The 22,746-nt window shown below is 50.3% G+C and overlaps 1 protein-coding gene across 1 annotated transcript; it reads right to left on the minus strand.

The window, feature by feature from the left end:
- Positions 1-8,924: 8,924 nt before the first annotated feature.
- Positions 8,925-21,992, minus strand: CYP4B1 (cytochrome P450 family 4 subfamily B member 1). Its single transcript, XM_065842043.2, has 12 exons — positions 21,666-21,992; positions 17,509-17,653; positions 16,847-16,891; positions 16,175-16,302; positions 14,553-14,677; positions 14,286-14,437; positions 12,958-13,064; positions 12,466-12,656; positions 11,830-11,963; positions 10,994-11,058; positions 10,390-10,472; positions 8,925-9,651 (listed from the first exon to the last, which is right to left on the minus strand). The coding sequence occupies exons 1-12, from the start codon at positions 21,843-21,845 to the stop codon at positions 9,483-9,485; spliced, it is 1,524 nt and encodes a 507-aa protein (XP_065698115.1). The 5' UTR covers positions 21,846-21,992; the 3' UTR covers positions 8,925-9,482.
- Positions 21,993-22,746: the final 754 nt, after the last annotated feature.

Raw genomic sequence — 22,746 nt, forward strand, 5'->3', positions numbered from 1 at the left:
GGATGTTTGGGTTGCCCGCTTTGACCTGCATGAGATGAAAAGCAGAAGAATTTTCTCCTGGTTGCCTCTGTGTTACGGCTCCGCAATGCAGCAGTGCTGCCTGATCCTACCCCAAAGCTTTGGTCCTTCAGACCGCAAACCTGGGTTAAGCATGGTTCTTAAGGACTTTAAAATGTTTGGCTCAGGTTACTATGATTATTGTCAGAACTACCTAGAATAATTTATACATTTTTTTTCTTTCATTTAAATGTCAGTAGTTTCTCCTCTCTTTCCTAAGCACATTTTAGGGTGATGGCCTCAGAACACAGGGCTGGGAGGCCAAGCAGGGCATTGTATGGACAGATGGATGGACAGCTGCTGTGAGTCCTCATCACATCTAACTTTCCCTGCTCTGGCCTTATTTCCCTATGCCCAAATCAGAAGATGCTGTAGGGACATCTTCAAATGTCACCTATTTTCCTTTGCAACCCACCACCAAGGAGGCTGGGCTAGGTCTTTGTGGTGAAGAACTTCGCAAGCTTGTTGCTTGGACCACAAGCCAGAGGGTGCATGAGCAGAGCTGCAAGGTGGTCGGCTTGTTCCCAGACATGGGAAATATCTGACGAATAGGGCCAGTAAATAAAGTTGCGTCAAACTGCAGTCCTCCAACAGCCTTGCTGTGCTGGAGATGGGAGGAGGAGAGCTGGAGCCTGGCCTTTGAGACCAGCCTGAGTCCACCAGCAGTGCAAGGGTGGTGGCATCGGCACCTCCACACCCTGCAACCAATCTCCTCCTGGGGGTGAGACGGGGAGGGTCAGGAGAAGGGGATCTCAGTCTCCAGCTGCCTTGCAAAATACTCTCTGCACCTTGCTGGTTATTCACAGCATGCCTGTCCCATTAGTCCCCTAGACAGTCAAAATGTGAGTTTAGATCCAGTCCTAGAGGGGTTTTGTTTCTCAAACTCAGGATGCAGCACAGAGGGAGAGCAGGGGGCTGCAGTTTATGCAGATGTGGAGATGCTCAAATTTGGCTGTCCTGGTCTGGCCACAAGCAGAGCTGAGCTCCCAAGACAGATGGGCACAGCTGCAGCATGTAGGAGGTTGTAGCATGGAGGGTGTTGGTCTCTCCTCCCAAGTAGCAAGCGATGAGAGGAAATGGCCTCAAGTTGCACCGGGGAGGTTTAGATCGCGTATTAGAGAAAATTTCTTCACAGAAAGGGTTGTTGAGCATTGGAACAGGCTGCCAAAGGGAAGTCATGGAGTCACCATCCCTGGAGGTGTTTAAAAGACAGGTAGATGAGGTTCTTAGGGACATTACTTAGCACCAGAGTGAGGCTAATGGCTGAACTCAATGATCTTGAGTGTCTATTCCAACCAAAATGATTCTATGACTATGTTAGTGCCTGCAGGGAGGTTGGTGATGCTATTGCCACAGGGCAAGAGCTGGACAGTCTTGTATCTCGCTGTGGCATGGCATGTGTGCAGCCATCTGTGCCTCAGTTTCCCCGATGCCTGCCAGCTGCCTGGGCGCTCACAGTGACAAGCTTTCCCTGTGCTGTGGGTGACACCACCATCATGCTCAGGACTGTGATGGAGCAGCGCCAGCTCTGCTGCCCTGCGCAGCTGAGGGTGAGGATGACGATGTCCCCAAGGATGGGGTCCACCAGCTGCCCTGCTGGGCCTGGCCATGCTCCCTGCCAAGCCCAGGGAGTTTTGCAGGGAGGACTTCAGGTTTTTCTGGGTCTCCCACTGCCACCTAGTGATCCATTTCCCACACTAGACATGCAGGTCACCCAGCATCTCCCCCTTGGCTTGCGAGCCCACCTATGGCTGGTGCTGGGGTCTGCACTGGCTCCCTGCACCCCCAAAATGAGCCCGTCCCCAGGGCCAGTGCCCACCTATGCCCTTCGGACAGCTCACTCGTAGTGAGTAGTCAGCCTTCAGCTTCTGCAGAAAAGGGCTTGAGACAGGCTCGTGCTCCCTCTTGGGGCTTTTTGATTTGCAAGATGATTTTGTTCTTGCTGCCACCATTTGAGTGGGAGAGTGTGATTTCTGTTTCGTTTTGCTTGACCACGTATTGTTTCGGTTGTTTTCTTGCCGTGGAAAGTCCCAAGGCAGAGGGAAGGGTTTAGTGACACATGGCACAGGAGGGGTGGAAACAGGTTCCTCAGGCTCAATGGGGAGTAAAGCCACAGAAACAGCTCTTGTGACTTGAGAAAACACTCGCAGGGCTGCACCCTTGGGCACAACCTTGCCTCTGGGCTGCTAGGACTCATCCTGTGTCCCCTGGCCCCCCCAAATGCAAAGGAAGCCAAAACCACACTTGAGGAGCATCTCAGGCTAGAAATTAGGAAGAGATCTTTTACAATGAGGGTGGCGAAACACTGATACAGGTTGCCCGGGGAGGTGGTAAATGCCCTGTCCCTGGAAACATTCAAGGCCAGGCTGGATGGGGCTCTGAGCAACCTGATCGGGTTGAAGATGTCCCTGCTCATTGCAGAAGAGTTGGACTAGGTGGCCTTTGAAGGCCCTTTCCAATCCAGGCTTATGTTTTTATGATTCCATGAGACTCGATGCCCATTTCAGACAACAGGACAAGCCTGATGACATGTCATTCTGAGGGCAATGAGTGCTTTCCCTGGGTAAGCTGGTGTCACATCTCTGCCTTGGCTCCTGAGCACCCTGAGCTTGAGTAAGTTCAGCGCCTGGGCAGAAAAAAACCCTGGGCTCTATCACCATAATGGTGGGCACACAACCAGCCCCAGCATGGATTAGTAGGAATAATAAGGTGGTGTATGGGCATGTATCATGGCTGCAGGGAGGAGAAGGGCAGAGAAGCCAAAGGGAAAGGAGAAACTCATGAGTTGAGTTGCCCATGACTATGGATGGGAGGGAGGAGAAGGGGAGCTCCGTGGAGCTGAGGACATTGGACAGTGGGGTTGCTGCTGTGGACCCCTCATGTGAAGATCTGCAGCACACATAATTTAAGCAATGTGATGTAGCTGGGTGCCTTACAAGGTCCATGTAAGGAACACAAGTCGAATTGGGGGTTGAGACTTTGGGCAGCACCACTGAAGTTGTTTTGGGGTCTCCTGTGGCACCAACCCAGTCACCAGACTGTCTGGTCTGGATCTGTCCAGCACCTTTTAGTGACAAAATAACTCAGAAATCCCCCTCAAGTGGAGCAGCCAGGCTGGTGAAGTTGCGGTCACAGCGTCAGATGAAACTTTTATTGACAACACAGAAATTGTCACTAGTGACAAAGTCCCTTGAAAATGGGTTTGACCATGGGTTACTGAGCAGGGTGGATTTTTACCATCTGGCTCCCTCATAGTTATTTAATAACCAGTAACAACCGTTGAGCATGGAGCCAAGGGGATATGGGCTGTCTTGAAGGTCAAGTGAGTTGTCAAGTGCTGAGCTGATAGGGAGGGGACATAGGGGACAGAGTGACTAAACCCACATTTAAGTGGATTTGGAACAAGAGTCTGAGCTTGGGTGACAGTAAAATTGGGTGCCTAATCCAACCTCTGCATTTACAGTTTCAGTGCTGGATTGAAGGGAAACACCTTTCTCATGTATTTCAAAGATTTTGTGGCAAGAGGAGCCATGAATGCTTGGTCTGACACCCTTTAGCCCAGCCTGGGGGTGATAACACAGGGGTTTCTGCAGGGCAAGAAACCACAGAAGTTCAAAAGAGAAAGTGAAACAGCGACAAAGCTACAAGTGGAGAAAAGTGAAAGGGGACAGGAGTGGTCTGGTCATCATAAGGGATTGGGACAAGGCCAGAAACAGTGTGCTTGGCACCAGGAGAAGCTACAGCCCTGTTGTTTCCAGGCATCCCAGTAGAAGGTGAGAAGCCTCCAAAAAGAAACTCTCAGCATGCAGAAGCAGCTACAGGAGTCTCCTGACAGCCAGCAGGGTCTGGGGAGGTTGCCAGGGTGAACAGATTCTTGGCTTAACCTTCTGGACATCTGAGGTTGGCAAAGCTACAGCAGGGTGTTAAAGGACACTTGGAAGGTCATCAAATATTTGCAAAGGGCCTTTGCTTGTCTGGCTCGATGCTGTGGATGTCCACATGATGGCAGAACGTGCCACCACGTGTCAGGCCATAAACGTAAAAACCCCAAAACATTACACTGAAGAATTCCCAGCCTGTACCACCACACATGAGGCTGTGGAAGTTGCTTTCAGACTCTTGGGTGTCTCTTTGCTTAATTTAGACACTGAAACAGAGGAAGGGAAGGATCTTCCTCTCTGACTTCACTCATGCTGTTGATATTCATTGCAGGACTGGTTTACTGAGCAGGTGGAATTTGGGTGGCAAATGGGTGCTTTGCTCCACAGCGTGACCTTGCAGCAGCTGCTTCCCTGAGTGTGTCTGTGTTTGTTCGGATGGGAAGAAGAGTCCAGGCCCATCTGTCCCTGTGTGTTCCTGCAGTGCTTGGTGCTGACAGAGGAAATGTAGCTGTAATGCCAAAAAAAAAAACCCCAACCAAAACATTTCAGGCTTCCAAACACATGATATATGAGGAAATCACGTCAAGAGCCCAGCAAGTGTTGCAGGGTAATGTGAGCTGCCTGGATCCCATCTGACCACACATGTCTCAAGGATAAATTTATATCTGGAAGCATTTAATACAGCTGTCTTACAAATATGTTGTAATACTTATTCAATTTACAGGCTGCTTCCAGTGTAACATCCCAGTGGGGTTTAGATGGAAATTGCTGGTGCCATCTGATAATGGGTTTGCCCGGAGAGTGGCGTGGGTCCTGTGCAGGGACCGCGTCCCCAAGGGTGTGAGCAAGCGGCTCTCCCCGCTGCTTCTGCTGCTCCCGTTGCGTTTGGCCAGCACCAGACTGCAATGGATGGGTACCCTTGGTGTAACTGGGATGTGGCTCTACAGCTATCACAACAATCCCGGTGGGAAAGGGAATAACTGCATTGAGTAAATGGTGTTTTTGCTGTTATTGCTGTAGCAATGAGAAAAATCCAAGATCTTTTAAACCGAAACAAAGACTTATCCTGTTGCACCTTGCACAGCCTCTCTGATGAACTCTTATTAAATTAGTTATCTAAAGGGCTGAACCGGGCAATCCAAGGTCAGCTCACCATCTTTGTAATTACCCTTTCTGCAGAAGATAGGGAGGGATTAAAGAATGAGGTAACCTCTCTGCATCTAGTCCTTGACTGTATTGCTCAGTTACACATCCCATGTGACTAGGCCTTTTTATTATTACTATATCTCTAATATCTAGGAGGGAAAAGGTAACTGGGGGGAGACACTCTCAGAAATTACATTCTAGAAAGATCTGGCTCACTCTGGCACTGGGACACAGTTGTCCCAGAAGCCCTGTTGCAGCCTCAGCCCAGCTCTCCAGTTCAGAAGCAGAGGAGCTGTGGAAGATGTGGAATGAAGGACATGAGATATGGGATGCAGGATGTGGAATGCAAGAAGCTGGTTGGCCTGGTGTGCAGTGCGGGCCCACACGGCTTGGGGACATTGGGAGCTGGCTGCCCTGGATGGCATTATTTGGATGAGTGTGACTCCAGCTCCTGGTCTTGGAGGGCGTTAGCATCCAGGAGAGCTTTGTGCACAGACCTCAAGTTGGGTTTGGGTATGTGACTGCAGGGAAATGGGGCTCCGCTCCCTTCTCGTGCCGAGATGAGCACAGCACAGAGAGGAGGATGGGAATGCTGCAGAGCACCTTTCCTTTTCCTCTTCACATACAAAGAGGCAGATTTTTAGTGAATCCTAAAAGTCATGGAAGGGATGACTGAGCAGGGGGAAGGCAGGAGCAGCCTGGCTTTTCTGTCCCAGGAACACTCACGTGTTGGATGATCCAGTTGGGAGAAGAGCAGTGCAGCCTTTCCTGCAACCCCCATTCAGTCCACCCATGAACCCCAGACCAGAGGTACCCACTGTAGCCTTACACCACTTTCCTTGCCTTCCTTGGGCTTCTGGATCAGGCACCGAAAATGGTGACCTGCTCTTAAAACCTCTGAAATGCAGATTCCACAGGCAATCTATGTCAGGGCTTAACGAACTTTGAGGAGTGCTTTATGCAATGTAATGTGTATCTGCCTAAATGCAATTAGCAGCTGCCATTTATTTACATGAGGACTGTTATGCCAAGTTCCCATAGTCTGATCCCCTTTCACCTTTCCCCTGGTACACCATGATTGCAGCCTTGTGCTCTTGCTCATCAGATATTCTTGCTTTAATCTTTCACTTTTGTGTGTGAAGGTTCATCTGCTCCTTTTTAGATTGTAGCTTTTTCAAATCTTATCTTAAAAGAAAATTGAGTCCAATCTAGAGATGCATGTCATTTGCTTCTAGTGACTTCAGCTATTTTGATAAAAAATGTTCTCATTTTACACTTCAAAATATGTAGGCAAGGTATGTTTTGGAGTAAATGCAGTTGTCTTTATACTTGTATCTCCAACCAGGGTTGAAGGACACTGTCTCATTTCATCTAGTGAAAGGAGATGCAAATGAAAAATTTTTGAGAAATATTTGTATTTATGTATCCAAGTATGATGTTTGCTTTGATTACAACAGCAGGATGTTATTGATTCACATCACCTTTGTGAGCTCCTATATCTACAAAATACCTTCTGGGAGAGATTGCTGCCTATCAGTTATTTCCCCTCTTGGTTTCATGCAATGGCTGTGCCTGCTCTTGTGCTTTGTGCCTGAGCTTACGGACTCGCTTCCTATTCACCTCAGCATTTCTTCAATTTATCGAGATAATTTTGATTCCTAATACTGCCCTCCAAAGTGCTTGCGGCATCTCAAAGTTTTATAACATTTTATATTTTAATTAGAATATTCTGTCTTTATCCATTGCAGGTGTATCTCTTATTTCGACTCCAGAGCTGCACCTCGTGTCCAAATTGGGGACAGGCAGAGGGAGCATGGGGGTGTTCACCTGGGCCCCCGTGCATCCCCTGCACGGTGGGGTTCGTACCCTTCTGCTGATGCTCCTGCTTCGGTGAGAGGACCTGGCTCATGCAGAAATACATAGATTAACTCAGCAGCAAAACCATGTTGAACTGGGATTCAGTTTGTCTGGCACAGGTGGAAAGTTAACGTTGCTGAAGGGCTGGAAATCGAGATGGAAAAGCGCATTTAGTGAGAAATCTTATATTGATCTTACTTTTTAGAGTCCCATTCCTTATACAGATAAATGGGAGCAACCACTAAGACTGACTGAGCTGCCATTAGACAAGCTTTGCCTTTGTGCACGAGCTTCAGTATTTTCAAAATATATGTATTTCTCATTTTAAGTTCAGCATTCCTGTGCACTCTACTCCAGGTGACCCTGCTTTAGCAGGTGGATTGGACTAGATGATCTGCAGAGGTCCCTTCCAACCCCAACCATTCTGTGATTCTGTGTTTTGTTCTTGTGGTGGAATTTCTCAAAAAGGAAGGGAGAAGCAGCATCATCCGGATTATAATGTGAGGTTCAACATGTTACTGATTTTTTTCTTCAGAAAATGTTTCTATTTCTGGGAGGCTTCACCTCCAAGAAGTCCTGGTTTTCAAAGGAACTTGAAGTTTAAAATCAGAAAGGCGAAGCTGGCTGAAGGATGTGTCATCTCAAGGTTGTCTGGCTAAGCGAGCAGCCCATGGCAGACGGGTTTTACTGCTGGTGGCAGGGAGGCAAGCAGAGAGGACACAGGAGGGGGCTGTGGGGGGCTTGGTGGTAGCTGAGGATGTGGCTGCGAGTGTGTTCAGAGGAGATGCAGGTGATGCGGCAGAGGAGGCACATGGACAATGCCATGTGGACAACACACGTTTGGTTTTTATGCAGCTTCTCGTTAACAGCTGTTCCGAGGACACCTCTGGTGTGACATTTGCAGCAGGTTGGTAATACACCCAGAGAGAGAAACAATGCAAGTTATTTTGGTGTTATCTCTGTTATTTATGATGGGCACCCTTTGTGTATTTAAACTTAAAACTGGACAAAACCTCATGTTTGATACAACCTTTGATTAACAGGGCTCACCAGGTTCATGGAGAACAGGAGACTGAGGGGTGACCTCATTAATATTTACAGATATATAAAGGGTGAGTGTCAGGAGGATGGAGCCAGGCTCTTCTGGGTGACAACCAATGGTAGGACAAGGGGTAATGGGTACAAACTGGAACACAAAAGGTTCCGCTTAAATTTGAGAAGAAACTTCTTCCTGGTGAGGGTGTCAGAGCCTGGCCCAGGCTGCCCAGGGGGGTTGTGGAGTCTCCTTCTCTGCAGACATTCAAACCCGCCTGGACACCTTCCTGTGGAACCTCAGCTGGGTGTTCCTGCTCCATGGGGGGATTGCACTGGATGAGCTTTCCAGGTCCCTTCAACCCCTGACATTCTGGGATTCTGTGTGTTGGTAGCATAGCACTGTGCATCCCACAAAAACTTCCTTCTGTTTCCCCCCCAGCTCTGTACCTGCCTTATCTCTACAGACAAAAGCTGTATGAAGCCAGCTGCTGTCACAATGCCAGAACCCCCACTGATGATGGTGCGATGCTAATTGCAACAACAGCTTTTGAGATTTCCCAGTTTGACACTTTCAACCCCACTAATGAGTCTTGCAGAGGCAAGGGACAGTTCGCTGGTGCCCTCGAGTGTACCTCAAGTGTACAACTCACAATTTTATCTGCTTAGGAAAAAAGAAAACAACACAAAAAATCCTTTCTAACTATCATAACTCTTCCTTTGCAGTTTTAAATGGAAATTCCGTGTTGGACTCCAGTTAAGGGGTTGCCCATGGGAGGAGAGGCTGTGTTGCCTGGGGACAGCGGACACCCCAGCAGGGACCCAGCCAGACACCCCTGGGTCATCTCTTGCTGCTCATGGGTTTTCTCTCCATCTCCCACTTCTAAAAGGATTTCACACCCTATTTGTGATGGAGCTGGCAAGCATCAGCAACGAAAACGGATGCAGCTGTTGTTACAGGAATCATTATTGGTTTATTAACACAAAAATTACAGACTATTTTGCAGTTTGGGTAGAAGTTCAGAGCCCAAACTGGAATCAGTGCTTTCAACAAGAGACATATTGAGTGTGAGAAGAGAGACAGAGGTCTGCCATGGGCTGTCCCTGCTGTGGGAGAGAAGGGCTGACTGGTAGGCACTGAGGTGCAGGTGACTGAGTGGGGCTGGCAACGGTCACAGATCTGGCCAGGACACGAGTGCCAATGCAGGATTTGGTAAGGAGGAAGCTGGTGGGACCTCCAGATGTTCCCAGGCCAAGCCAGCTCTTACAGCAGGGCAAGAGGACACCAGCAAAGAGGCACGGCCATGCTCACGGAGCAGATGGCAATGGGTCTGTGCAATGCCATCCAGGCTACCTGCGCCCAGGCCGAAAAGGGCTTTCTGCTGGTGGAAGCATAGAAATCAGGAATCCTCATTCCCAAATCCTGCCTTGCATCTTTCAAAACAGAGAAACATTGTCCTGTCCCTTGCTTGGTCCCTCTCTCTGGTGAAGGCAGGATGTTCTCCAGCTTCAGCGGATTTTCTTCAGATAGAGGTGAATCCCATTCTTGGAGCGAAGGATGATCTGAGGTACTTTGCTGGGAGGTTTGGTGGGGTCGGGTGAGAGCTCGAAGCGGAGCAGGGTCAGGGCCAGCGCCACCTTCATCTCGTTCATGGCAAACTGCTGCCCGATGCAGTTCCTGGAGTAAAAGAGCAGCTCAGCCACCCCTTTCCAGCGCTGGGCACAGCAAATCCCTGCAGCTGGGTCCCAGCCCTCTCACGGCAGCACACAGCCCTTCCCCTCTGCAGCTCTGGAAGCCGCAGGCAGCATTTTTGGTGGCCAGAGCATGGGGAATGGGCTGAGCAGGGGAAATCCGGAGGAGCACCAGGGGAGAAGAGCTCCTGGATGCATGTTTGGTGAGCACAGAGAATGAAGGGAGGTGGTGAAGCCGAAGGAGAGGCCATCCTAGCCATGGTGGTGGGTCTCCAAGCATAAGAGTCTGCAATGTGGCTGAAGGCAGGGAGAAGGACTAAGAGCAGGGGAGAACAGGGAATCAAAAGACAGGGGGTGGGATGGGGTCTCTGCATGAAGGAGAGGAAGGCAGGTGAGTGTGGGATGCTGCAGGCTCTCCATGTGATGCCAGCAGGATGCTCAGCAGCTTTGGGACCCAGTTCCCCACTCCTAAGAGGGGCCCAGTGATGTTTCCTTCCCATTTTGCCTGCTGGTACCAGAACCCTTCTGTGGCACAGACATTTCTTATGTGCTCATGAGCTATTTAATGTTGCAGGGCCAGGAGTTCAGGTGGAGGTCTGTGAAAGCACTCGGTGAGAGCCTCCCTGACAGCAGTTTTAACAGCAGCACATGCTTCTCGGGCTGAGCAGTTTCCAGAGACACACATTTTCTCTCCCCACTACTCCTTCAGTTCAATACACTTTACCTCATTCCAGCAGAAAAAGGCAGAAAGGCATGAGAGTGTCTGCCTGAGGTGTTCTCCGGGGAAAATCGCCAAGGGTCAAACACCTGGAAATGAAGAATACGCAGCAAGAAAACAAGATTACTTAAGGAGTAAAGGTACTGACCGATATTTCCAGAAATGCAACACCCCATAATTTCTGAACAATCCCATTGGAGAGAGGATTTGATTCGAGATGGACTGCAATTCCTACACCAGATTCCCTTGCTTTCCCCCAAGCCTGGCAATGGTGCTGCCAAGACAAACCAGATGTAGACATGGTGAAAGCTGAGGAGCCAGGACTTGATTCTCCGCCCACAGGCTGAGCAAAATCATCTTTTTGTTTGGTAATACAAGAAGGACTTTGGAGCACTTTGTATCTCTGTTTGGGCAGCACTCAGCCCTAGAGCTGCTGTCTGACCACCTGGTGCCACAGTTGGCTGAGACTAATGCAAGGAGGTCACTTCTTAGGGTGATTCCTGTGGGCAAAGATGCTCGGGAGCAAGGGGAAGGCTCTGCTCTCCTGCTAACATTGGAAAAGGCACTGCACAAAGGGGAAAAATTATTAGAAGGGCAAAAGAAAACTCACCAAAGGGTCCTTCCATACTGAGGGGTTTCTGTGAATGAGATAAATGCTTATCGTGGTGATAGTGCCTGTAAAACAATTAGGGAGGAGATAAGGGCTCAGTCACAAAGAAACTAAAGGGAAGGTTGCAGTATGCTCACACAAAGGTCTGGCTAAATCATTATGGTCTTACCTGTCAACTGGAAACCTGTAAGGATTTTGTCACTGGCTTCAGAGAAAACTAAACATTTTCCATTTGTTGTAAGCAGACAAAGGGTGGAAATGAGGAAGCCACCAGCACTGTAGGCAAATCATCCCCACCCAGACACTGCCTGCTTGTGTGCCAGATCAGAGAAGGAAAGGAGCAACACATGGCAATTCCCACACTGCAAGTCAGGATGGGACTGGTCCCTGGCCCTCTGTGCCTGCAGTTTGCCGAAACAGGTGAACCATGGGCTCATGCTTGGCCAGGAGGAGAAGGGTTTTTGGCACACACAAAGCTGCCTCATAGCTGCAGTGGCAGGAAGAATCATAGAATAGTTTGGGTTGGAAGGGATCTTCAAAGATCCTCTAGTCCAGCCCCCTGCAATGAGCAGGGACATCTTTAACTGGATCAGGTTGCTCAGAGCCTCGTCCAGCCTGGCCTGGGATGTTTCCAGGGATGGGGCATCTACCACCTCTCTGGGCAACCTGTTCTATATCACAGGGATGCCACCATCCTGCCCAGATCTCAGTCTATCAGCAGGATGCCAACATCTGCAGGGTCCCCTCTGAACGTCTGTGCCAGCGAGGAGCAGGTCACAGAGGCAGAGCTGTCACCTGTGGCCAGCAGTGAGGACAGGGGAACGGGATTTACAGACCTTCTGGCAAGGTGCGTCCATCAGGGAAGGTGATGGGTTTGCTGAGCTGCCTGCTCACACCGGGCACCGGTGGGTAAAGGCGAAGGCTCTCCTTGATGCACATGGTGCTGTAGGTCATCTTGCCCAGGTCCTCCCTGTCAGGACAGACAGAATGAGCCCCATGGCCATCAGGGCAGAACCCTGGCAACAGATGGGATGTATGGAGGGACCCACAACATCTACCTGTAAGCTGGAGACCCGAAGTCACCTCTGAACAACACTAACAACCTCTGAACAAGAGGAAATGCAAAGTGACAGCAAAAGGTGAAAAGCAGCTACTACAACATGTGCCAAGAAGACAGGAGAAAGCAAACGGCAGTGTCAGTGGTCCAGGACTTGGCACAGCACCCAGCATGTTCTTCTGGTCTGGATGATTTTTTTCTCATGTCTGCTCTGGCAATACAAGCCCTGAAGGGCAGGGATGCAGATTTAGCTGGAGGACACAGTATCTGCTCCATCCCATGGAGTCCCTGTGCATGCAGCAAACTTACAAATCAGCTCTGTAGCACCCCAGCTTTTGAGCCTTGAAGACATTGCTCACTTAGAAATACCAGCAATGAGAAAATAGTTCCCAGCTGAGGAAATGTGCAGCCTTACCACTGAAGCGTCTCCCGGTCCCCCAGGATCTCCTGGATCTCCTCCCGGCACCGTGCCTGGTGCTCGGGGTGTGACGCCAGGCAGTACAAGAGCCAGGAGATGCCACTGGCTGTTGTGTCGTGGCCCTCAAACATGAACGTGTCCACCTCAGCGCGCAGGTCCTCATCAGACAGTCCAGCTCCATTCTCATTCTGACAACCCAGAGACACTTTCAGTAGCCCATATATATAAATACACATTTATTATAGTGGCCCAGATATATATATAAAATATAATATCCCAAGAGGGAACATTATATTCCTTCAGCCATTGAATAGGGGGGTGGTGATGCCCCTGGGATATGTACAAACAAAATCAGTCTCTTTTAGACTGAATTCAGGGCCTCTTTTCCTTTGCTTATAAATCCCTTTGTCCTTCTAAGCAAGACTATGAAATCGCTCTGCATGTTGTATTCCCCAACAGAGGCGACCAATGTCACTTCTTGTCACTCACTTTGGCACACAGCAGAATGTCCAGGAAGTCCAAATATCTCTTCTTCTGGATCTTTTCCAATTCCTGTTCATCTTTGAGCAACTCCTTTCGCTCCTGGATCACCTTGTCTAGGGAACAAAGAATTAAAGGTTCAGCAGGGGCTGGAGATGCTGAGCTGCAAAATTTTCCTGCCAACAGAGAGCTCACGCAAGGGGGCGACCACTGCCCAGTTCGTGATGCATTGGACACGTGCATCTGCATCCCAGGCAGTTTGGCTTTTTCAGCACCAAATGCTGCACACGTTGCCATCCTTTTCTGCAAACTTCTTTGTCCTCCATAGACTTCTCAGCCTATTTCCCCCACCCCTCCTGCCTTAAAATCACGCTGAGCCTGGAAAGGAAAATCATTTCTTGCATCACAGTATCACAGTATGTTTGGGATTGGAAGGGACCTCAAAAGATCATCTAGTCCAATCCCCCTGCTGGAGCAGGAACGCCTAGGTGAGGTCGCACAGGAAGGTGTCCAGGCGGGTTTGAATGTCTGCAGAGAAGGAGACTCCACAACCTCCCTGGGCAGCCTGGGCCAGGCTCTGCCACCCTCACTGAGAAGAAGTTCTTTCTCAAATTTAAGTGGAACCTTTTGTGTTCCAGCTTGATCCCATTACCCCTTGTCCTATCGTTGTCTGCCACTGAGAAGAGCCTGGCTCCATCCTCGTGGCACTCACCCTTTACATATTTATAAACACTAATAAGGTCACCCCTCAGTCTCCTCCTCTCCAAACTAAAGAGACCCAGCTCCCTCAGCTCCCCACTCCTCAGGGAGTGCTCCACTCCCTTCATCATCTTTGTTGCCCTACGCTGGACCCTCTCCAGCAGTTCCCTGTCCTTCTGGAACTGAGGAGCCCAGAACTGGACACAATATTCCAGATGGGGTCTCACCAGGGTGGAGTAGAGGGGAAGGAGGACCTCTCTCGATCTACTGACCACCCCCCTTGTAATACACCCGAGGATGCCATTGGCCTTCCTGGCCACAAGGGCACAGTGCTGGCTCATGGTCATCCTGTTGTCCACCATCAGTGTTGCCTGCAGCACCCATTCCTTGTCTCACCAGTCTTTGGTCATTTAACAGGAGCATTCCCAGAAGAGGATTCCTCCATTAGTCCAGTTTAATTACCCAGCAGCTGTGAGGACCCCTTGCTTCGAGCCCAGCACAAACCACCGCTGCGAGCTGATGCTCTGCTTGGATCCCAGCTCCGAGCCCGCAGCAGCAGCACCGCAGCTGCCACACCTCTGCTCAGCCACCACCCACCCTGCTCTAAAGCTCTGGGAGAGGATGAAGGTAAGGAATACCTGTGTGGTCATGAGCGAGCTGGCAGACCTTCCTGAACTGATACCCGTGGGGGCTGAGCCAGTAAATGAAGTCGTTGTGGTAGGGGAAGATGCGGAGGCGCTGGTGCACCAGGCGGCACAGGCTGTAGACAGCCCGGATGTAGGTGTTCTCCCTGCGGAGAAAGGAATGGTGGAAGTTGTAAATTCGAGAGCAACACAACAAGCAATTTACCCGCTTCCCTTCAGAGCTGAAAACTTCGTGCCACGTTTGGGGCAGCCAGCACTGACCTGTTGGTCTGGCAGTTGCTGTGACAACTGAAGGCACATTTCATGATGCTATCGAGAGTCATCAAGCTGACGTGCTCAAATAGCTCCACTGGTTTCCCATCTGTGATCAGCTGTTCCCATTTATCCTGAGGCGCAAAGGAGACAGAAATGAGAAGGGGCCGTTCTGCAAGATCTGCGTTCATCCTCTGGTTGATGATTGCTCAGCTAGGGATACATCCCAGAGAAATGGGAAAAGAAGAGGATCTCTTAGTTGTCATCAAAATCCGAGAGAAGGGAAGCCAAAAGTGGGATGATTAATATAAGATTTGCCCCAGGCAGCTGCTACTCTCAAATCCCGGCAGCAGTGAGCCCTGGTACACTCTGCCCTGGGGCAAAGGCACCCTGTAGAAGCCAAGGACATTACCAAAGTCTTTCCTAGGGTGTAGGGCGTTTCCTGCACAAGAGCAGCGTATGTTGGCACTGGGCTTCATGGAGTTTGTGTTTTCTGTCTCTCTGTGTCAAGCACATATGACTTTGCCTTGGGTGTCTAAGATGCAATGTTCCATCTTGTGATCTCTCTCTTGTGTTTTACCAGCACATCATGTGGGAGCTCTTGCTCAACTCTTCCCATAGGGGATCCCAAGAGAAACTATAAATAATACCTTTCTTGCCTGGCAGACATGAAATCATGTCGAATCCTCTGTCCCTTCATGGCTGGAAGGAACCAGTGGACTCAAAAGGAGCACAGTCACATCTGAACTCCCACAGCATGAAACCAGGCTGGGGAATAAGGTTTATGTGGCCAGACTTATGTCCTTAGCACATACAATGATTGCCACCTGGTGGCATGGCCTCCCACAAGAGGCACTTTGCAAGGAATTATGAACTGCCAGGAACTTGTGTGCATTGCAAAAGCTTTTGGGGCTCTCCAGCCCCAATTCCTGGCTGCTCCCTGGGGCGGTGGGAGGGAGAACAGCAGGGGCCCATGTGGAGCTGCTGGGGAGGTCAGACGGAGAGAGGCAAGGGAGAAGGAACGGATCTGGCACCCGAACTCTTGCCAGTCCACGTGCACAAAGCCTGGTGCCCCTCACCCATAATTCACACCGGTTTGCATTGTGCCCAGCACCAGTGGATGGAAGAACTGTGCAGTTTCACTGTGTATTAGGCAAGGCAGGGATTGCAATCCAGTCAGGGAGATGTTAACAGCAAATTATAGCCTTTAACTTTAGGTCGCAGTATAACTTTGCTCCAACCTTTACATTTTCAGGATTTATTACGAATCCTTCTTTACTTCAATTCTTAATTCACAAAAACACTTTGTAAGTAAGAAGTCGCAGTTGGGATTGAGATTACTCTCACTTTGGGGGTGGCAGTAACATTAATCCGCACATTTTAGCCACGCATCCCAAAGCAGTGCCAGAGAGACAGGCCCTGCAGGGAGGCTCAACCTGCTCCTTCCTTCCAGCCCTGGGCAGGGATTTGTGGTGGTTCAGAGAGCCTGACCACCAGGACACAGCCTGTCCTTACAGTTACCAGCTTGTGAACAACGGCACTGCAAGACAACTCTGCTCCAGCATTTATCTACTAACCAGTCAGGGGAAGGAAAACAGGGCAGAGAGAGGAGCATCAGATACAAGTCCTACCAGCATCACGTTAGTAGATTCTGCCATCAGGGCCACGTATGGTTTCAAGACATCGTAATGAAACCCCGGAGTCAGGAGTTTTCGATGTTGGTGCCATTTTGGCCCATGTAAGATCAGCAACCCGTTCCCTGGGGAAACAGACAAGGCACGTTTTGCTGGGCACACGCAGGCTGCTTCCACCTGCCTGTGGACACAGATTCTGCCAGCAAGGAGCATGATTAAATGATTAAATCTGCTGTCTGAGCTGCTACGAGAGAGCATTTCCAAATGTTGCCATCAGCTCCAGGGTTTCCAGGGCTGAGCAGAGCCCTGCTCATCGAAACCACAAGGCACTGTCTCTGAAAAGAAACACCCGCATTGTTGGAGCTGGGAAGTTCAGATCAGCAGATGCATTTCTTCATCAGTTCTTCACTGATTCTGAGCTCCTCCCATCACCACCCTTTGCTATCTATGGACGTGCCAGTAGTTCTCATTTGTACATATGACTATGTCTGAACTTTCTTTAATAATAAAACATAGCATTATTTAGTAGCTTTATCAACAAGCATAATAATTTCAGGAAGCTTTTAGCTACACCTGCATCAAGGAACAAGCATAATGCCATTTATTTATAGCATATTCTTGACTAACATCAGAATCACCCCTGTGAGGCAAAGCCCTGGTAATACCTACCGATCCATGGGACAAGGTATTTATAGCCGAGGTTATCCTTGGGGTCTGTAAAAAAAAACATCAAGAAAGAGAATATAAAATGGGAAATGGTTCAGTAGCATCAACCCACAGGTTTGCACCTGAAATCTCCCTTTGGGCTCACGCTTTTGGTTGGGTACGAAGCAGAAGTGGTGGCTTCCCTGCAGAACCCATCAGTATTTCAGAACAAAACAACACTGTTTGGCCCAGCTATGAGGAACATGCATAAAAACAGATGCCCAGACTGGAATAAACAAGCATATTGGTAGCTCGAAGTCTGTGCTGTGTGATAAGTGATGAACCTTCCCAGACAGCACTGTTTAGCACCTTTCTGGATTCACTAAAGATACAACTCTGCAGTAGGAGCCAGGGGGCTGAGCTGAGAACAAAGCTTCCAGCTGTCTTCTCCTTGTTGGGGTCAGGTACTGAGAAGCTACTTTTCAAGCAGCACTTGAGGAAGTTTCATTTGCCAGCAAATGATTTGGAGGGCCCCTGTCACCCCTGAAGCACTGGGGGCACGATATCTCTCCATGCCTTTTAAGATTTCTGCAAGACAACCTCTCTGTCTCGCTGTGAATTTTTAGGCTGGCATGCGAAATCTGCAGGCTTTGAGTGTTAGACCAGAGCTGAAGGCATCATCTCACCTCCTCTGGCCAAAATAGCCTTGGCAAATTCAGGATGGCTGACAACCAGGAACGCCGAGAAACTCCCGAACCAGATAGGGTGAGCTTGTAGGTACTTCTGCGCCCAGACCTCCACCTTGTCCAGCATCTCTTCCTCCTTGAAAAACTAGTTGTGGAGAGGTAAAAAGAGAAAGAATATTTAGATCCGGAGAAAAAGCTATCTCCCAAACCACTGTCTTAAAAAACTCAAGGTCTTTTTGCATCACAAAACAAGGTAACAGCAAACAAGGTGTTATCCCTCTGGGTTTGCAGAGCATGAGAAGTGGAGATGTTTGTTACTTTTAAAACTCACATAAAATCATTCTTCCCTATCAATTGATCCTAACCATGGAGACCGCCCTTAGGGACAGTGGTGGTGCCTATCAGTGCATGTACGTTATTTGCTCTTTTTCTGTGGCTACCCCAAAGAAGACTCAGGTTTACCCCCAACAGCATCTGCATTTCGTGACATGCAGATACGTTCTTCACTTGGCCATGGCTGAGCAATCAGCACCCTGCAGTCGTGAGGAAATACAGCAGCACTTTTACAGCGGCCAGCCTGCTGTGTCTGCCCCAGCACAACCATCCCTCCTGATCGGGACAGCCAGGCCACAGTTTCCCCCAGACATTTAGGCGGAGAAGGTCAGTGTCCAGGTAAAATTCAACAGAATGAGTTCAAAGTCACCGAGGAGGAGATAACAAAGTCACCATATATGGAGGAGTTAGCATCAGATTAAGATTTTGTTGATTTCCAGGTATTGAATTTAATAGGTGATAGTGAGCCGGTGCTCCCAGAAAGGTCCTTGGAAGCTGCACACTGAGGACTAACATGAGCATCAGAATTCATATCAGCGATGCTGACAGGCTCGTTCTTCAACAATGATCACCACTCTATTGCTTTCATACCAGCGTTGTTGTACATTAAACAGGCAGCAGCCAAAGAACAAGCTGAAAGATCAGTGGAAAAATCCAAAGTCACAGGCAGAGAAAAAAGGATCCTGGAGATAAAACCGTGTAAGAATTCCCTTTTCTCGGAGCAGAAACCACTCAGCCACAATACACAGGGGGAAGGATTTTGGTGAGCTAGGGCTGACATAGATGCTGTTGCTTTGACTTGAAGCTTGAAGTTCAATTACATCTGCATACCAGGGTAGAAATCAGCCACAAAATCACCCTACTGACCAAGTCAAGCCAATATTTGCTCAGTAGCTTTGGTGCTGAGTTAGCTCAGCTCAGCTTTTTGTTTGGCTTGTGTTTCTCAACCTGAGAAGTGGCTTGTACTCAAATAATCACCCACGTCAGGCTTATCTCAGAGACCACGCTCAGGAGCCATGGGGTGTCTGCTAGGGGACTGCACAGGCGGTGTGGGGACACGGCCACACTCTGTGCACCAAGGCTGAACCCCCTTACCCGTGAGCTGGGGGTTCCCTGCAGCACATCCCATGCATCTCCCGCATTTAGCAAAACGACAAACTGCATCCAGTTATCATTTATGCTAGAAAGTTATAATTCGATTTCTCTTGCTCAAGTTCAATGCTTTAGACTTATTAAAGAGAATCACCAATTACTCTGGTTGCAGGGACCAAGTCTGGGGTTAAAAGGACGCAGCCCTCCCCAGTGCCCCCCGCTTTGGCAATGCTGGCAGAAGCGAGGCACAGTGCCTTTAGCTGGATGACACTTGAACACATGAAAGTCCCTTTGATCCGTCTGCTTGCGCTTCCTCCCACCACGAAATCACAGAAAGCATAAATGGGAGTAATTGGGAGACGCTGAGCAAGCCTCGCTGGCAGAAGTCCTAGTGCTGGAAGCCTTGTTTTTGGTGTCAGCCTTGGTTTGTGCTACCAAGCACCATCCCCGCCCTGCCAGGGGTGGAATGGGTTTATTTGAGAGGAGAGGTTACCCCCAAGTTGAGTAACCTGTACCTGCTGTGCCATGCCCTCCAGGGTATAAAGTCCTGCATGCTGCAGAGGAACAGGCATGGAAAGCTACTGCTTCTTAACCAGGGCTCCAGCTGCCAGGCTGTGGATGCAAAACCATCGTTTTTACTTCTTCCTCCCTTAGGGGCTTGCAAATAAAAATATAACCCTTGCTCAGGTCTAAGGAAGGAAGGTAAAAGCCTGATCTCACAGGGAAATGCAAGTTTTGAAATAGATCCAACATTAAAAGCATCTGGGAAGAGGTGCTTAGAGGCGCTTTTAATGACTACATGCCACTAGCAAATGAAAGAGAAAACACAGGAGCTGAAATCTGAGCACGAAGCTGCGCTGTGCTCCGCCAGAACCAGGCAGGGTCCCCTCACCCGCCGCCCGCCCAGGGCAGCTGCAGGCAAAGGGCGGTCGAGGGACCGAGAGCCCCCCTGCACCCACGGGACCCATCCTGCTCCCCTCTGCTGCTTGCCAACCCTGGCCTTGGGAAGTCAGTCTGGCCAGCTTGGGACTGGTTTTAACTAAATTATCTGGCTGTGGTGAGACTGAACAGCTCTACATGATCTCTCCTTGACATTTTCATGTAATTTCTACTGAGTGATTTGGGTAAGCAGAGAGTAATACCTAAGAATGCTTTAAAACAGAGACTCACCCAGAGCGTGACAAATACATTTGAGATATTAAACTGGTCTTACTCGAAACTGGCGATTAATTACCTTAATCCATGGAAGAGGAAATGTCAGTGCTCTCCCTGAATACAGCTCTCAGATCCTCCTCTGAGGTGCATGCACACTTTGCATTCAGCATGTGCCCAGAGCATTATAGAATCATAGAACCATTTTGGTTGAAAGAGACTGTCAAGATCACCGAGTCCAACCATTAACCTAACTCTGGCACCAAACCATGCACCTAAGAAAGCAGTTTCCTCACTGGTTCAATGGACTCTTGGGTTCTGGAGAATTTAGCAGTTGTGAATCAGCAAAAGATTGAATTTGCAAAACAAGAATTCTGAGAAAAATACCGTCCAAGGTTAAAGTTGAGCTGTGAACAATGTAACTACGACGGGAGTAAGTGATTGGCACTTTAAAGCCCATTCCAGGACAGCCGCAAGTGACAAACATACTTTATTTAATTGCAGTTTTAAAGTCTAACTGGCAGCGCAACAAAGCCCTGAACTGGCCCATCTTCCTGCTTATATTGCCAAAAGACTGATTGTCCCATCCAGTGCGGCAAAATTGGGGCCGCCACAGCACAGAGACAAGCCCTAGGAGGTCCCCTCCAGATTTTCCAGCTACTTTTCAGGGTGCCAGTTATTTAATGTGCCACAGATTCTCCGAGTGCAGGGCATCGGCAGAGCCCAGAATAGGTCAGGGTGATTTTAAGCAGCCTTTAGCATGTACGAAAAAGCCTTTTGCATCAGGCAGCTCCATTATTCCTCAGGTAGCTGCCGATGAGTTGTGGAAATCTACTTGCCAAGGAAGCCATGCTGATCTGTGCGTGCAAACTTGGGGAACAGCCATCCATGCCACGAGCGCCCAGGACAAAGCATGCTTATGTACACAGATTGAGTTAGTCATGAGTTTGATGCAACCTTGAAAAGATGCGTGGCTCCTGTGCCAAATGCTATACCTGGGAGGTGTTTTATGGCTGAAATGTGATTCAAAATGATCAATGCCATGACTGGCTCACCTGGACGCGAAGCCGATGAAAGCTGGCAAGGGAGAGAAGGTGCCTCTGGATATGGGGATGGCTGGGAGCGGTGTGCGAATGCACAGTGTTGCAGGGACAGCTGCAGGGGCTGTGCTCTGACTGCCACAGGGGCAGAGAGGTGACAGCAGAGCCTGTCCCGGGACAGAGCTTGCATGGCTCTGCTGTCTCCAGCACCGACACCTCGGGACGACCTTGCCCATGCCACGCTCTGTTATTGCTTTCTTTACTTGCAAGTCAGCTACCACTGTGCATTTTGCAGCAGCCTGCGTGTGTTGCTCTCTAGGCATCACAGGCAAAGAAAGCAGTTTGTAGGGCTAAGGGATGCCCGCCTTCCCCTTCGCCCTGGGGCTGGGAGCAGCGGTTCCCCTGGACCATGGCTATGAGTCCCACCAGCATCATTCCCCCTGCCGCCTGGGGAAACTGCTCCCCCCGGCTCCCTTCTTACCCCCGGCTCCCTCCTTAACCCCGGCTCCCTCCTTCACTCCCGGCTCCTTCCCGCTCTACCTCATGGAGGTGGCCGAAGAGCCAGTGTGTCGGGTGTCCGGGGAAATCGGCCAGCGCCCGGAGCAGCTCCCGCCGCCGGTGGTACAGCTGGATGGCCTTCAGCAGCACGCAGGTCAGGCAGAAAACGGCAGCCAAGTGCAGCACCCGGGAGACATCCACGCCCAGCCAGGAGAGCTTCATCGCCGCGGGCGAGAGCAGCCACCGGCCGCCTGCCGCTCCCGGCTGCCGCAGGCGGAGGCCGCTCTCCCCACCTCAGCCAATGCAGGGCGGAGGGGCAGGTCCAGAGACCCGGCGGCTGCCAAATCACGGCAGCGCTTGTTGGGAGGGGAGAATCCCGGGGGGGGGAGTGGCGCTCGGGAAAGGCACCGTTTGCTCGCAAAATGAGCTCAAAGCTGCTCCGGTTCGTTGCTACCGGCACACGCTCGGAGGCGTCGCAGGGTCCCGCAGGGATGTGGACTGGGGGGGGAGGACAAGAGCTGCCAGCCTGCGGCGGCGCGGGGGAGGGCGCCGTGCTAAGCACCGCCAGCCCTGCGTGACCCGGCCGGCTGCCCGCACCGTGCTCCCCGCCTGCCCCGCGTTCCCCTGCCTGCGCCCAGCCGGTGGGATGCACCGGACTGACCCGGCACAGCTCGGACTGTGTTCACCCTCCCAAGCCCGGCTGCTGGCCTGTGCGATGCCACCGGGGAAAACAGCAAAGACCGAGAGCGATCGGGGCTTTTAGGGAAGAAAAAAACAAGGAGACTGGTTAAGTGCGAGTGTGTAACAACCGTCCCACCGGCTGCGGGAAGCCGCTATTTGGGAATATCGCTCCTTTCCATGCAGTTCTTCAGGTTTTTGGCACATGCAAGCCTGAAGGAGAAACTAGGCTTCCCATGGGCTTCCTTCCCTCGAGGTCGTCATCACATATTCCTTGCCTTCCAAGGTTTCACCCTCATTTCCATCCGTTCCCATACCGGCTGACAGCTCCCCGGTTGAATCCCGCACCGGGCTGTTTTTCTGGTGCTGTGTTAGCCGCGGGGCTGGGTAACGTGGCAGCTTCGGCACAGCTTTGTGGCAAGCAGCGGGCCGGCAGCTGCCAGGC

This window comes from Patagioenas fasciata, chromosome 6 (genome assembly GCF_037038585.1).
Source record: "Patagioenas fasciata isolate bPatFas1 chromosome 6, bPatFas1.hap1, whole genome shotgun sequence".
Lineage (NCBI taxonomy): Eukaryota > Metazoa > Chordata > Aves > Columbiformes > Columbidae > Patagioenas > Patagioenas fasciata.